Raw genomic sequence first — 16867 nt, 5'->3', positions numbered from 1 at the left:
ATAGTAGAAAGAAGACTGATACATCTGAAATAAAAGAGCATTGGTTTGAATCACAATTCTGCTACTTACTATCTTTGTGACCTAGGAGAAATTAACTGACCTCTCCAGGGCACTCTCTCCTCATCCAGAAAATAATGGGATTAGACTAGACCATCTATGAAGTTTCTGCCAAGTCTAAATTTATGTGCCTTTCCAATTCTACAGTTCACACCACGATCCCATCCCTTAAGGATCTACTTAATTTCCTAGGTGGTCTGACAGCCTGGTGACATTTCTCTCTCAAGCAATTCTGATTATATATTTTTGTTTCATGTACTCACGATTATTTTCTTAATCTGAATTGATAAGGAAGATACCTTCTCCTTCAAATACACCTCATCAAAGGCTTCTCAGGAAAAACTTCAGTTTAATCAGAGGCAAATGACCATCTTACCACTTGTGGTCCCAACAATACTTAGTATTGCCTTAGCTTTTCTTAAGAAAAATAGAGCATTCTTTAGGTACTACTGAAGATCTTTTATTTGTATACATGGGAAGACATTGTTATGTAAACAGATAAACAACTATGTTATTTGCTTTTATTTGCACTTATGAGGAGACCAAAGCAGGACTATGTTAAATAATTCCCCAAGATACCAAAAGAGCCAATTATGAGGCTTGGGTAACTGGAAGCTGAGCTGTTATATACCCTTGAAGCTGAATGGATGGAAAATGTGTCTCCTGGATCCTCGTGCAGCCGAGCTGAGTGGGAAATCTGATGATTTGAGGACAGAATATGGGATAATATAAAGTAAATGAGATAATGTGTTCTAGACCTATTAGCCAAACTAACAACAGGTACATAAGAAAAATGTGACTCCACAGCCTGAGGTAAGCTGGATAAAGAGAATATAGATCTGCAAACTTGTATGATAGCTCTCAAGGGGAAACATGCTTCTTTTAAGCAATAAACATTTTTATCTACAGCATTATCCCTTGTCTAAGCTGAAAAACGCATCAAGCATGATGATGAGCTGCTTGCCTCTGCACATCAAATATGACAGGTTTTGAATTGAAGCCATAAGATTTTCCCTACTGACCAGGCCTAGGCCAAGGTGAGGCCTGCCATGTCATAGTCTGCAGGACAGTGAGGCCATCAGGCATGCTATATATAACAGAAAACAAACTTCTGAGACACTTCAAGGTCTTCATTTGAAAGGTCTAGAGAAGGGGTGGGGAACTTGCAGCCTTGAGGCTACAAGTGGCCATCTAGGTCCTTGGGTGCAGCCTTTTGACTCAGTCCAAGTTTTACAGAACAAATCCTTTTATGAAGGAGATTTGTTCTGTGAAGTTTGCATTCAGTCAAAGGGCTGCACTTGAGGTCCCAGAGGGCCACATGTGGCTTCAAGGCCACAAGTTTGCCATCTCTTTGCAATCTAATCATTTCCTAGCCCGGCTACAAGATTTCACTAAGCCCCTAAATGGGATACCTTCCCCTCCCGGGCTCCTCACTTTTCAGGTTTTATTTGTATGTTGTGCTCCCCCACCCCCCACCCCGCGCATTGGATTGAGGGCAGGAACTGTCTTGTGTCTTCTCTTTGTAGCCCCAGTGCTTAACACAGTGCCTGGCACATGACAGGCATTTGATAAATGTTTATTTACTCTGACTCTAGTATTAACTAAGTTCTCCTGAATTTATCCATAATTGCATTATGTCCAAAAAGAGACTTTAAGATCTCATCACTTCTGATGGCACTTGTTCTCAAGTGATAATTTCAGTTCAGTCATTTCTCAGTCCTGTCTGACTCTGTGACCTCATCTGGGGTTTTCTTGGCAAAAATTTTAGAGTAGTTTACAGTTGGCAAAGATACTGGAGTGGTTTACCATTTCCTCCTCCAGATCATTTTACAGATGAGGAAACTGAAGCAAACAGGGTCAAGTGACTTGCCCAGGATCACACAGCTAGTAAGTGCCTGAGGCCAAATTTGAACTTAGGAAGATAAGTCTTCTTGACTCCAGGCCCAGCGCTCTATCTATTGCACCACCTAGTGATAATTTATTATTGCTCAAATATAAATGTGTCCTACAAGTTTTTTGCCTTAACAGAAACTTGTGAAAGAGTAGCAAATGAACATCATTATGCACTATTTTTATTTCTCATGGACTTAGATACTTTGTGGTAGTGTCTGAATAGACAGCATTTCATCATCCTAATAGCACAAGGAAATATGGCACTACAACAGGAAGATTTGTTCACAATTGTGCAACTGTTATCATCTGGACACTATGTCCTGCAGTTATGTCCTACAGAAATAAAATCTATATAATATCCTTTAAATAATAAAACAATACACCCCCAAAATCCTACCATGGTTTACACAAACTAGTGTCCATAAAATATTCTCTCCCTTCTCCCCTCCCTCCCTCCTGTTCAAATGGAAGACCCTCTATCTATCCCTTCCCTCCTCCTTTAGCTCCTTAGAGCTGACCTGTTGGCCTAGAAGGGAGTCAGGAATGTGATAATTCACATTTTTTATTATATTAGATAAAATATATAATACAAATTATAAAAATATACATATTTTAAAATATAGGTGGAGTTGGAGCCTATACTGCTGAGGACAAAAATATACAAGAGTAGATCACTGTACTTAATACCAAAGTTCAGCACATCAAATAGACAAAGTTAGGTTGCACTGAATGTAAGAATTACTTAATACAGGTCTTGACAAAATTTAAGTTTTCTCCCTTCTGTCCCCAAATGAGTTTCATTTCTTGAGTCTTTAATCTTTGTGATTACAGAGTTCACAAGTTACTATTGTTTCAAGGACCTGGAGATATCAGCTTTGCAGCCATTGAGATTAACAGAGCATTTATTAAGCACTTAATATGCATCAGAAACTGTGCTAAGTGCTAGGGATACAAATATCAGACAAGACAGGTCCTTCTCTCAAGGAGACTGCTTTATAAGAGCAGACAAAATCAAAAGAAGGGCTGAAAAGGAAAAGGGTGAGAAAGGTACTCCCCCAGGGTCAAGGCTGCTGGTGGGTAGGTGGAAGAATGTTAGCAGTGAGTTGAATTACTAGTGAAGTAAGCAGTACAGTGAGGGCACTCTCCTAAAGAGGCAAGATTTGCACGAGACCAAGCCTCAGAACAGAGCTGGCAATCTAAGATACATTCAAGCACCAGAGTCCTCAGCCTCCTATGCTGCTAGAAAAGTGATGGACAGCTCTAAGCTGTTTTCCATAGCATGGCTCATTCCTACCAGCTCTTGATGCATATTTGCACTTCCAAAATTGGAGAGGACAAATTTCACCTCCTGGCAGGAATTCTGTAAACGTGGATCTATGCCTCAGGCCTCTGTTCTTGGGCACCAGAATTATTGTAATGGCCTCTTAATTGGTCTCCCTCTTTTCCAATGCCTCTTTCACACTCTTTTCAGAAGACAGCTAGGTGGGCCTATGGGTAAAATGTTGGACTTGGAGTCAGAAATACTTATCTTTGAATCCTGCCTCAGATACTCATTAGCTGAGTGATTCTAGAGAAGTCATTCAACCTCTCCTGGCCTCGGTTTCCTCATCTGTTAGTAATAGTTAATAATCCCTCACAAGGTTGTTGCAAAGATCAAATGAAATCATTTAAGTAAAATACTGTGTAAGCTTTTAGGTGATATAAAATAAATGCTAACTCATTATTATTATTGACAGGTATGACATTAACTCCTTTAAGTCAAGGAAGGTGTGAGTTCAAATCCTACCTCCAAAATTAGGAATGATAGACAATGTACAAATTCTGACAACAGGCAAATCACTTAATCCCTTTGACTCTCACCTTCATCCGTACAATGGGAATAATAACATCTACTTTACTTCCCTCAGCAAATTGCAAATAAGATCATGCTGTAAATACCTATCAGCCAGGAGAATGCAGTAGTGCAGTGGGGCTGGGAGGTAAAGGCAATGAGGTGGCATAGTGAAGAGAATGCTTGATCAGCAGTCAGAAAGAATATTTGTAGGAAGTTAAGACTATAAGTCACTTAGCAGATGCAGAGACTAGAATGGATTTAGCAAAAAGTCTATTATTCAGCATGAATAGATTGGTTGGTATGCATCTGTACAAGGGCTAGAGGGGTGAGAGCTGTGGAGGTTTGGTGGTCTGGACATCAATGCAAAACAAAGAAGTCTTAAAGATTTAGAAGCAGAAGGGGCCTCAGAGGTCATCAAGCCCAACCTCTAAATTTTACAAATAATGGAACTGAGGTCCAGAGTAGTTAAATGATTTGTCAGGAGTGACAAAGAACTGGGATCTGACCTCTGACTCCAAATCATGAGGGAACAACTATAATGAATTACATCTCAGCACGAATGAACCTACTATGCAAGTTATACTAGAGGTGATATGAATGTGAGAGTGAAGGGGTTTGTTATTGATAGGCAACAGATCAGCTGATCCCATGAAGCTGGGAAAGCAGGAAATTAATCTTAGATTTGGAAAACAGGGAACACGATATGAGCCTGTGTGTTAAATGCAAAGACTCCAGTTTGGGCAGTATGGAGATGAGTCAATCAATTAAGACAAAAATGGAACATTCTCTGCCACCAACAAACTTATATTCTAGAGATCTGGATGACAAAAGGAATTCCCTGGTTATTAAGGAGACAGTGGGGAATTGGTTAGTTATCTAGAGACCTCTGGAGTACAGCTGTATCTGGCCCATCTAAGACTGTATTTTTTGGGTTTACTTAAACACTCTGGTCCCTTGATCCAACGATTCAGGCAACATTACTAACATTTCAGTGAAAGATCTGGACATTTTAACTCCTTAGGGTTAGCCTTAGAATACTGCACCTGAAACCATTTCCACGATTCTACCATCACGGCAGGAGATTAATTTCACAGCGCAATCAATCAACCAACAAGTATTTACTAATCGCCTACTACATGCCAGGTACTGTGCTAGGTGTTGGAAATACCACCACGAAGAATGAAACGACCTCTACTCACAAGAAGCTTACATTCTAAATCTGAGTGGGATGGGTGTTAAGGTCAGTTACAGGGACAGCAAAGATCAAAGAGGTCATCCACAGAGAGCTGAGTGATGTAGAAACCTTGTTGGAAAGAACCTTTAAAGTCAAGTCTCCACCTTGGGTGCACCAATCAGTAAGTGAACAAGCATTTATCATGCACCTACTATGTACTAGGTGCTGGAGATAAAAAGATAAATATAAGGCCTCCAGAAGAGGGGGCAGGGCAACACAATTATATATCTACATCTTTATGTATGTCTACACACACATAAATATAAAAGATTAAAATATGCGTGTGTGTATATTTGTGTGGGTGTATATAATTACAAATACCTGTGTGCACACACATATATACACACATACATACATACATACATACATACACTAACACACAAACTAGCTGGGGTATTGGGGAAGGTTTCATGTAGGAGGCTGATGTCGATTTGAGCTTTGAGAGCAGCTCTGAATTTTCAGAGTAGGAAGTGAGGAAGGAGGACAATTGGGCACAGGAATAGCCTATGCCAAGACACAAAACATAAAAGAGATGAAATGTCATGTGTGAGGTATGGCAAGAAAGCCAGTTGGGTTGGACCACAAAGGAGCATTTTCCAGGTATAGAAAGATAAGCTGGAGCTAGTGTGAAGGCAAGACCAGACCCTGATAAGAAATGAGCATCACTGTAACATTCAGAACCACTCAGCTCTCTGAGGAACGAGCAGAGGGAAAAAGCTTCATTTGTTGGTTTGTTTTAAAAGTTCAGAGAATGCTAGATAGAACAAAATCATTGAGAAAAGCCATCGGAACAATATTCTATGTCAACCCACCAATAAAGCAGAAAATAATGAACCAAGAGATGCTCAGTTTTGTTAGCGAAGGAAGGATCTTTGCAAATGTGAGTTGATTCCCCTGGGAACACATGGAAAATCAGGAGAAGAAAAGTGCAGAACAGGCCTTCAGAAGAAAATATTAGAAGGAGAGATTGAGCTAAGAAAATGAGATTTCCCTCCCTCCTATATGCTACCTGTTAGTTTCATAGGCATGTTCCAGGGTAATGGCAGCTAGCTGTCAGGTAGTAGGAAGGACCTGGAACATAAGTGGTAGATGGATGAAGGGGAGAGTGTGTAATCGTGATATAAGTAGTCCACAGGGTATGGCTTAAAGGCACATGTGCTAGAGAGAAATCAGTAATAAATGGGAGCCCATGGAGTAACAGAATCTGTGGCATATAAACGGAAATCCGTGAGGAACAGGCCAGATTTATCCAACACCCACGTGACACATGCCAGTATGGAGAGGATGAGCTAAGACTAGACAGACCCCTGAATTTTGAGTCCGGGGATCTTGGTTTAAACCTTGATTTTTTAGACTTCAGATAAAAATAACAATAATAAAATTAATTTGGTGGAACAAAATATTTATAACCTTAAATGAAGTAATTTTTAAAAGTAGGAATGAAGGGGAAATAACATGTTCAGATCTCAAATTATTCTATAAATAAAAACCATCAAATTATACTATAAATAAAAACCATACAAATCGTTTGGTAGCTAGGTGGCACAGACGACAGAGCACTGGACCTGGAGTGAAGAAGAATCTACTTCAAATTCAATTTCAAACCCTTACTAGCTATGGGAGCCTGGGCAAATCACTAAGCCTCTATCTGCCTCCGTTTCTTCAACTGTAAAAGGGGGCAAATTGCACCTAGTTCTCAGGACTGCTGTGAAGATCAAATGAGATCATTGTAAAGCACCTAGCCTGGCTAAATGATTATCGTAGCATCTTTGTGATAGTTCGCAAAGTCTACAAAACATAGTAACTATTTAATAAATGCTTATTTCTTTCCTTTCCTCCTCCCCCACAAACCCACAATTCCCATCTCCCCAGTTTATACCATTCTTCTTGGTTCCTTATTTTCTACCCCAGATGTCTATTTCTACCTGCACAGCAAGTTTCCCATCTCATCTAAACCCTTCTCTCTATTCACACAGCCACCTTAGCTCAGATCTGAATTATTGCAACTATGTAACTGGTCTTCCTGCCTCAAGTCTCCCTACTACAAGCCATCCTACACACATTGCCAAAGTAATTTTCCTTAAATGCAGATATGCCCACGTAATCCTCTTAACTCAATTAACTCCACTGGCTTCCTACTGCCTTTAGGATCAAATTTAAACTCCTTCTGTTTAGTCCTTCACAGCTTGGCCAGAACCTCTCTTCCCAAGTTCCTCTTCTCACACACTCTGCAATCCAGCCAACTTGGCCTTTTCTCTGTTCCTCAACTGCAAACTTGAAAGTTCTATACATAAATATTAGCTATCATTACATCATTATTTCTTGTATTATTATTATTATCATCATCATTAATATTATCATGTCAATTGGATGCAGTCTGTTGCTCAGCAAATGTATTCTAGCTCATCTTTGGCTACCTATCACATCCCCTGTAGGGTCAGCTCTAAACCTCAAGTTTCTGCGCACAGCCTGGCTTCAAGATAGAAATCTTTCTCTGCTCCTCTCCATCTGCCCTCAAAACACGGATCTTCACTTATTATCTCCTTCTTTCCTCTGAGGAAATGGCAGCTCTCCTCCCCCAAATCAATATCTTCCCCTTTATTAGTACTCCTTGATATCCTCTTTCCCAACTCTCTTAAGACCTATCTTGCTTGTATGGAAAATCTCTTCATGTTTTTTTTTAATCTTTACTCTTCTCTCCTGTATTACTCCCCTCCTTCTACAAAGACCCTCAAGGCTTTTTATCTATGTTTCCAGACTTTCCTCTACTTTATTCCCTCCTCAAAGTACTGTCCCACGCCTCTTTCATTGCCAAACATTTTTAATGAGTAGATATGCCTGCTTGCTTTCATTTTCTCATCATCAACTCATTTGTCAGCATGGAAACTAGAAAAAGGCAAGGAGGCCTCTTGCTTATGGCACACAAAAAGAAATGAAAGGGCAATTTTAGTACTACTGTTAAAAATAAATGTGCATATTTATGTTGTCAGAAAGTTTTGCTGTCCATGGTATACAGAGAGTTATTCTGGGGGAAATGTGTTACAGTATAAAGTGAAAGAGGCAAATGAACTGTGTAACTCACAGGAAATTCAGCCTACAAATCTTACTCAGGACATATATAACATGAATCACTCTCCTTCAACCTCGTGCAATCTAGTGTCCATTCCCACCACCATACAGAAAGTAGTTATCAATGCCCTCCTAATTCTTACATTCAATATTCCTCTCCTCATCCAGTCAAAGTGAAACCACTTTGGACACACACTGTGCTCCCCTATCTCTGAGCCTGTGTTCTGGCAGCTGGTTACCTGGGCCTGTAATACTCTCCTTTGGTCCCTCTACCTCTGTCTACTGATATCCTACCCATCCTTCAGGTTTTAGCTCAAAAATCACTTCTGCAATGAAGCCTTCCCTGATATCCCAAACTTCATTTGATTTCATAGACTTCTGTACTCTTCTTCTGTCTTCCTCTCAAATACACATCCCATTCTAATTTTCATTACATTCATGTGTGTGCGCGCGTGTGTATATGTGTGTGTGTGTCCATGTGCAAGTGCCTTACCCAGCCTATACTGTAAGCTCCTTGAGGCCAAGGACTGTGTCTTATCTATCCTTGTATTTCATCCCTGTGCTTACTCCAGCACACTGCACACAAAAAGACCTTGAAAAATGTGTGTTGGATCAATTAATGTCTTGATTCTTAAGTTCCTCGTATTTGGGTTGTTATTCACAAATGGACAGTAATACACAAAGAAAAAAAATTTAAAAGCTAGCTATCCTTGTTCATTTCAAAGGTTTTCCTTCTATTTATGGCCAGCAACGTAAACAGATTTTTGTACAGGCAATTCTATCGATGATTCTCAAATGTTCATTTTTAACACTAAAAAGGATGAATGATAACCTAACCCGGTTTTGTTTTCCTTCTAATGCTCTGACGTTAGATTTTCAAACAGTCTGTCCAATTTTAAATAGGTTACTGAAACAGAGGATGTAAAATGAAATATGATTTCATTTTATGGGCTTAATCAATAATTTAGCACTTACTGAGCACCCACAACACACTAGGTGTTATACAGTCCTTGTCCTCCAGGAGCTTAGTCCCCCGAGTTACGTAAAGTTAACAAAATTATTTCCCTTGGATGTGAACAGGTTTACTCAGTGTTTGCCAAAGTGACTAACCCTACAGTGTTGCCAACAATGGCATAATAGATTGTCATCATTTCCCAAACATCATTCCCCCCAAATAACCAGCTATGTCTGGGCACCCTAGCTAGCCTCAAGAATTTTTCTAAATACAGTGCTGCTCCATGAAGTATATAAACACACAGAAGCTCATCAGAGTTTCTTGATTTCTATTTGGTAACAGTAGAAAATAATTCTTCATGTAACTTACCCGGGTGATTTCATTACAAACTCCTTCATCTGTGAAGGAAAAAAATAATAATTAGAAACTCCAAGCAGGTCATGAGGTACCATGATATTCCATAACATCTTCCTCTTACTGAATCTGAGAATTTGGTTTTTAAATATGTGTGTTCTAATATTTAAAGACTAAACATAAATTAGGTACAAATATATGTATGTTTATATATGTATGTATGCTTATTTTGTATTGAATCTGAACTCTAAGTCTCTGGCTTAGAACTTGTTCTAGTTGTAGACTGGCATCAGACAGGCACAGCTCTCATTTAAGTGATTACCACTCTTTACTGAATAGAGTTTAGGGTAAAGTTGAAAAGTAATATGAATGAAAGTAGAGGGGATGAGCACAGGGCTTACCTGTCAGAGGCATAAAGGAGGGTAGGGAAAAGGGGAAAACTTTCTGGAAAACCTGGACAGTGGCTCTAGTCTGGGTAAAGTGCTGTCGGAGGGTCTAAGTGGCCTCTCTTTATACTAGGCGGGTAGACAAGGTTTGTGAACTTAGATGAAGATTCTTGGAGAGAACTAAATAAAATCTGCTACCTCCTTTCTGCAAAATCATGGCTCAGGTAGGCTTGGATAATGTTTTCTGTTCTGCCCTTCTAAGTGGGGAAGAGAGCCCCCAGCGACAGAATGGAATTGGGCTGTAGGATTCACTTTCTAGGTGCTGCTTCTATCTTTATCTTAAGGTACTTAACATTCAAAGGCCTTGCCTGAAAGCCTCCTCCACTAACATTATCTTTTTATCAATCAACTATTACTCATTATTTTCCTTAAAAAAAAAAATACTTCATTCAGTCATGGTTAATCAAAAACCCCTTTGCAGGCATGCATGCTGTCCAACCTAGCCCAAGTACCAGCCAGTTCAAATTCATCAACACAGTGTTCTTATGTGGATCCAACGATAAGTGTTGCACGCTGGATTTTTATTTCTTTTGCTTTGATAGATTTGGTTTTTGCCTAGACCAGTTTAGTTGTTTAATAATAGTTCAGTCATGTTAAAGGCCTATTCGTCTCTTAATTCTTTATTATATAAATAGCTGATCCACACACAGTCTAGCAAGGAAGATGGGGATTCCACTAAGACTATGTAGCAGAGTTCTACATTCAAAAGCTTCTAATAAATAAATAAAAATGACTTTCAATCTAGAAATAGAGAAGAACCTCTTCTTCATGTGCTTCCTTTAGGACATCTGGAATAATTTGGTGTCAGTCAACCATAATTAAGAGATCGATTTGCAAAAACACTTGGCTTCTATATTAAATTAATAAAACACTGCTCCTGACATGCTGTGGGGTCCAAAAACATTCTATAATGTGATTCTTCTCTATTCATTTCACCTAAGACTAAGTTACCATTAGTTAATGGGGGTTATATTGAAAGCTTAATTCTCATTAGCATTTTCTGGCATTCATTTTTCAGAGATTTAAATTTCTTCAAAGGAATCAACAGCCTTATTAGAGTGTTTCTGTATCTATTACAGAAGTGTTATATCTGTTCAACAATACAGTTTAGAGATTTCTGAAATGACCCTATGAAATCACCTTTTATGTGGAGTCCATGATGAAGCATCCCAATGCTACCAACTTTAAAAAATATCCCAAAATAAGATTCTTGTCAGGATCTGAGTTTAAAGACCTGAGGATCCTTGAAGGCTGTAAAAATGGAAAGTGCACTTTGAAAGGAGTTTCAGAAATGCTTGTCACTTGACAATTTGTACAAAAATCTGTTCCATCATACAATCCCCATCTGGTTTCCCCGTAAGGGTGACCCACCTCTCTGAGGTACCTGCACTTCTTCTCACTGAATTCAGCTGTCTCTCTGTATCCTTTTTATGGTGATATAAGTTAGGACTCAGATGACTAACTACATCCTCATCTATTTCTTTGGATCAAACAATTAATTTCTACCATGTCCCCTGTACCTGGCAGTATGCTCCATTCTCCCGGTACCAATAGGTTACTAAATTCGGTTCTTTTGAAGATTTGCTATCGTTTGTGGTACAGTGAGTGGCAACATGGTGTAGTGGGGAAAGCACTGGACCTGAGTTTCAGTTACTGCTCTCTCATTTAGTAGTCACATGATGATGGACCAATCACCCAACTTCTATGAATCTCAGTTTCCTCATTGGTAAAACTACACTCACTACCAGGGTTGCTGTGGAAGAAGTACTTACTATTAAGTAATGCCTGAAAATTCTATAGAAAACTGAACGACTACTTCTACTATGCTTTCTGCATCCCTTTCCCAGGCGGTGGCACTCTTTCCTTGTATAAACTGATCTCATCATATGGGTAGCTTAGATGAATAACGTGGACCTAGATTAGGAATGAGAAAGGGGCTAAGGAGTTTAGACTTTTTTCTATAGGCAGTAATAGGCCATTAAAGGTTATTAAGCAGAGACAAGACACTGAGGAAATAAGTGTTTTTAGGATAACTACCCTAGTAGGACTTTGTTTAAAAAAAAAAGGCATTAGAGAAAAATACGAAGCCAGGCGAGCAATTAGGAAATTACTGCACTCCTGTTCCTCAGAGCCTAACAAAGTACTAAACCTAAGCACGTAACAGTCATTCAATAGCTTCTAGAGAGTAGGAATTGTTTCATTCTTTGTATTTATGTCCCCAAAACCCTACAAAATGCCAAGTAAAGTAGTAGACACTTAATAAATACTTGATTAAATGAGTGAATGAATATAAAATGTGAAACCTAAACAATTTTTTTAAAGATGTGCAAATAGATGAAAAATATCTCTTGAACTGGTTTCATGGGTTTGTAGCACATTTATAGGATTCTCAATTTTGCCAAATGATTATAATCCCTTAGTCATTTTACTGAATCAAAATTAACCATCATTTACAAATATTATAGTTTTGTTGCCCATCTACTGGACTTTAGGTATCAAAAATCACAGGATCATAGATGTAGAGGTGGAAAGGACCTCAAAGGTTCTCTCATACAAGCCTTCATTTTAAAGATGAGTTCAGTAAGGCCCAGAGAGGTTAACAGGCTTGCCCAAAGTCACATGGAAACTAAGAAGGATACTGAGATTTTCCAGGACTCTGACCAGCACCATGAACCGCGATGCATATTTTCTGTAACACAGCCAAGAAGATAAGGCTGCGTTTTACAAATCATGTCATAGAACAGAAAAACAAATCCTTTCCTATGATTAGTTTTTCTTATAGAATAATGATCTTACAGTGACCTGTTGAGTCACACTTTTATTGAATTGCTTCACTTACTTTACATCACAAAATATAGACACAAAGGGAGAGTGCACAATCTATTCATGAAGTCTAAGTTTCAACAACTGAACAAAGATGGCTTATACAGACTTACTGAGGACTACAGGTGCAATAATCTGCACAGAATATCAAATTATTTGCAAAGTATTTCATACATATTTAGTTTGCAGGTCATACTTTACAAAGCATGCAACATGTACTCTTTGTACTGGAAGGCATTTGCATTTTCCCCTCTTAAAAGACATCAGAGACAATTTTAAAATAAACAAACTAATAGGATTCTGATTCACAAAAAGGACTAGCTGTAAAGTCCTGACCTGGTTAGAACAGTGACTTTACCACACTTATCATGCACTACCCACTCCTGTGAACTGGCACAAGTCACTTCATCTCAATGTATCCTCATTTATTAAGATGAAAAAATTGGACCAGATAATCCCTGCAGGTCACATATTGATTTAGAAAAATCACATATAGAAAAAACACATATCTACATTCTATTGTACTTTATTTATTTTATTAAATATTTCCCCCAATTACATTTTATTTTGGAGCTGTAGAGTGTTACTAACCATTATCTGACACCTTTGGATTGTAGCGTTTTTTAAAAAGGTACTTTGAGACACTCTTGTTCACTTTTTTTCTGTTTAGAAGTTAATTTTCCATGAACATTTTCGGTTTTGAATGTTCATGTGAACAAAAGCTTACAAGTTATGACTTTTTGGATTAGTATGTTGCTCATAAGATCAAACAACTAGACTTGAAATCTATAAGAAATACTCAAAGAAATCTGTGAGAAATCTTTCTAGGCCAGGGCAAAGAGGAAATTATATTGAATATTGAATTTTCTTCCTATTTCTTCTTTTATGTCATTCTCTACAGTGTAAGTAAAAAAACTATAAATTATTACCAGAAAAGAAATGAATTCAGTATCATAAAGAAAACCCTGGAAGTAGCCATATGGCACAGTGGACAGAGCATGGGCTTGGAGTCAAGAAGACCTGAGTTCAAACCTAGCCTCAGACACTTACTAGCTATGTAACCTTGGGCAAGTCACTTAACCTGCTTGCTTCAGTTTCCTCATCTGTAAAACAAGCTGGAGAAAGAAATGGCAAACCAGTCCAGTGATCTTTGCCAAGAAAACCCCAAATGGGGTCGCAAAGAATGGGACACAACTGAAACAACTGAACAAAAATAAAATTCTATGCCCAGTAATGTATTTCCAAGGTCCTTCACTTCAATTTGCTGGTATTAAGACTAGGTCTCAGGATTAATTGTAAATTGAAAGGTAAATGAGCTAATCTAAAACTTCGAATGCTTTCTCAGCATTAACATTTCCTTTTATGATATTTCTTCAAGTGAAAAATAACAACTACATCACTCTTAATATGAATGATAATATAAACCTAGCCTTCAAAACGCAACTTCTTTTAAGTTCCCTGGAGATGGAAAAATCACCTCCTGCTTCCTAATATTCTCTGGGGCATGCAAGATTCCATAAAAGTAGCAAACTAGGGTTAGTTATTACCACTTCAGTTAAGATTGTAGTAAGAGTATTTAATTTTCAATATTTAAATTTATAATGTTTCTTTTTCTTTTCTCTATGGTGTATTTAAATTTTAGTATTTAAGTCTAAAATTTAAAAAAAAAAGACTACACTGAGCATGGCCTTGAATAAAATATAAATTTGAGAACTTAGGAACAGGATTTTTTTCCTGAATTGATTCATCCATTTTTTTAATTTGCAATGCTCTAATAATAATAAAGAAATAATACAACAAATTGAAAAAAATCTATACTTAGTAGACACCAAAAAGTTTCCTGTTGGATGCAAAAACATTACTTTGCCCTTGAAAACGTGCTTGGTTTTGTTGTTGTTTATCCTTTTTACCAACAAGTTTGTTTCTTCGAACATCGTGGAATTTTTAACAACAAACTATGTGGAGAAAAAAAATTTTTTAAAGGAATTAATTATATCTCTATGAAGCCATTCCACATGCCTAGCACTTATTAGATATAAAATGTGTAGTGAATTTGAGAAGCCTTTGGACACTAGTCATTTTAGTTTTCATGTATACAGAAAACAGACCTTTACTAAATTCTTCAGAAAATCTTCAACATCTACAGAAAGGTGAAGACTGAGGAGTGCTCTTTTTGCTTCAGACCAGTAAAAGAGGAAAACAAAAGATAACACCCTAGGGGAAGTCTGAGAATGTCAACCAAGGCAAGGTGATCATTAGTAGAGGAGAGGATAGGTCACCTCATGGGATCCTGTGTGGAGTACAATTACGTCAAGAGAATCATATTATTCCCTATGAAGGAACCCTACTGTAACTATGTATTAGAGACACATTTATTTATTTATTCTACCCTAGAGAATAAAAAACAAGGAACTGAATAAATGCTTAGTGTTTTCCACATAAATAACCAAGCAGAAAAATCACAACAGGAAAAAAATACAAAACCATCTACTTTTTTCTTCTCAGATACTGGCACCAGACAACCCTCCAGCTTCTACTATATCTCTTGTATCAGTTAAAGAATAATGATCATCAGATAATGCGATAATTTTTTAAAATAGCTCATGCTAACTGAATGATTTAATATTCACTATCTTCTCTACAAACTTTGTTATTGAATACAAAGCATTTTAATTTTCTCTAAAAGGATCGTTCTTAAATAGTATGTTTTGCCCAGATGTAAATTCAATGGAATAGGGAAGATCAAACGAGAAATTCCCGTTATCAATACAGATAATTTCTATGTTAGAGAATTACCTAGCAAGGTTAAAAAGATAAATGACTCATCTGAGATTACACAGCCAAGATGTGTCAGAAGCTAAACCGGAATCTACCTTCAAGAGCCAGGATTTTCATTGTGCCCCAACCTCTACCTCTCACCCAGAATTCAACCTCCCACCCTGAGTTTCTGATTGATGAAGTTGGTTCTGATTTTTTTTTATGTTGCTGGACACTGAAACACCATGTTGCTTTCTTACTATTTTCATACACACGCAGGTGTGTTCATGCACACACGCGCACACACGTACACTTTCCAACTCTACCTTTCAGAACAGTAATCAAATCTGCACCAATCAATTGCCCTGTAACTCCAATCATGATTACTTTGACTTCTGCATCCAAATCTCTCTTCTTTGGCCACCATTCCCTTACATGTGCAGTCTCCCAGGAAGACTCCTCTCCAACCTGGTTTTGAGGGCAAGGACATTGTCCTGCTTGATTGTATTTATAACACTAGCACTTGGCACAGTCCATTGCAAGTGTTTAATAAATGCTTTATCATTCATTCATGCCTAATTTTCAAATATCAAAGCAAATAGTGAAACTAATTCTCCTTTCTGTAAGCGGCATAATGTAATGTTTTGAGAAAACATAAAGGAAAATAGGACTATATAAAGTTCTCAAATGTTATCATTATTGCCCACTCATCTGCACAGCTATATAAAGTTCTCAAATGTTATCATTATTGCCCACTCATTTGCACACCTAGGTGGCACAGGGTTTAGAACGCTGGGCCTTTAAGTCTGGAAGCTTCATCTTCATATACAATTTCCTTTTTTTTCTGCCTAGCCCAATAAATATACCTTTTTCTTGCTGTTTCATTCTTCTTGTCCCTGTGTTGTACATTTCTGTATATGGCCCAATAGATTTTTCGAACTAACAAAGTACTCTTCAGCATCTCTTAGGAAAAATACTCTGTAAAAAACACATTGCTAAAAATAAAGATCATTAAAATGTCCTCCACATTATCTAGAATGGTTCAAATGATTAAAAAATACTACATTAAAATATTTTCTCTCTCTGCAACAAGCGACATCTCAATTTGTGCTTCCAAAAAAAAAAGGTATCTGAAAAACCTTGACTATCTATGTCAAATATGTATGTTTTGCTCCGAGAATAACATGTTCAGATAAACTCTGCATAAGAACTTGCCTTAAAGATCCACATAAAATAGCCCCCAGTTATACTTATGCCTCAAACTTTGCGGAGACGTTACACTATGAAAGTGATCTCTACAGATATCATCGCTCCTGCTCCCTGGGAAGCCAACGTCGCGCGGTCATCTCTGCACATGGCAAATGCATACAACAGGTACATCAAGGTGCACGTCTCCATCCGTGACACAGGTGTTCGAGGCTGCTTCTGCAGAAGCTGAGGTTGGC

General features: G+C 37.9%; 1 protein-coding gene across 1 annotated transcript in view; it reads right to left on the bottom strand.

Annotated features, from left to right (window-relative positions):
• PDE10A (phosphodiesterase 10A) overlaps nucleotides 1-16867 on the bottom strand; it is a 394215-nt gene that overhangs the window by 176157 nt on the left and 201191 nt on the right. The window contains exon 3 of the mRNA XM_078155052.1: nucleotides 9412-9440. Coding sequence (XP_078011178.1) covers nucleotides 9412-9440 — 29 coding nt within the window. The remainder of the gene's footprint in view (nucleotides 1-9411; nucleotides 9441-16867) is intronic.

The sequence above is a fragment of the Phascolarctos cinereus genome, unplaced genomic scaffold (genome assembly GCF_003287225.1).
Source record: "Phascolarctos cinereus isolate Bilbo 61053 unplaced genomic scaffold, phaCin_HiC Scaffold_5;HRSCAF=322, whole genome shotgun sequence".
Lineage (NCBI taxonomy): Eukaryota > Metazoa > Chordata > Mammalia > Diprotodontia > Phascolarctidae > Phascolarctos > Phascolarctos cinereus.
Note: the sequence above shows the minus strand (reverse complement) of the source record. Positions and strands in the feature narration are given on the sequence as shown.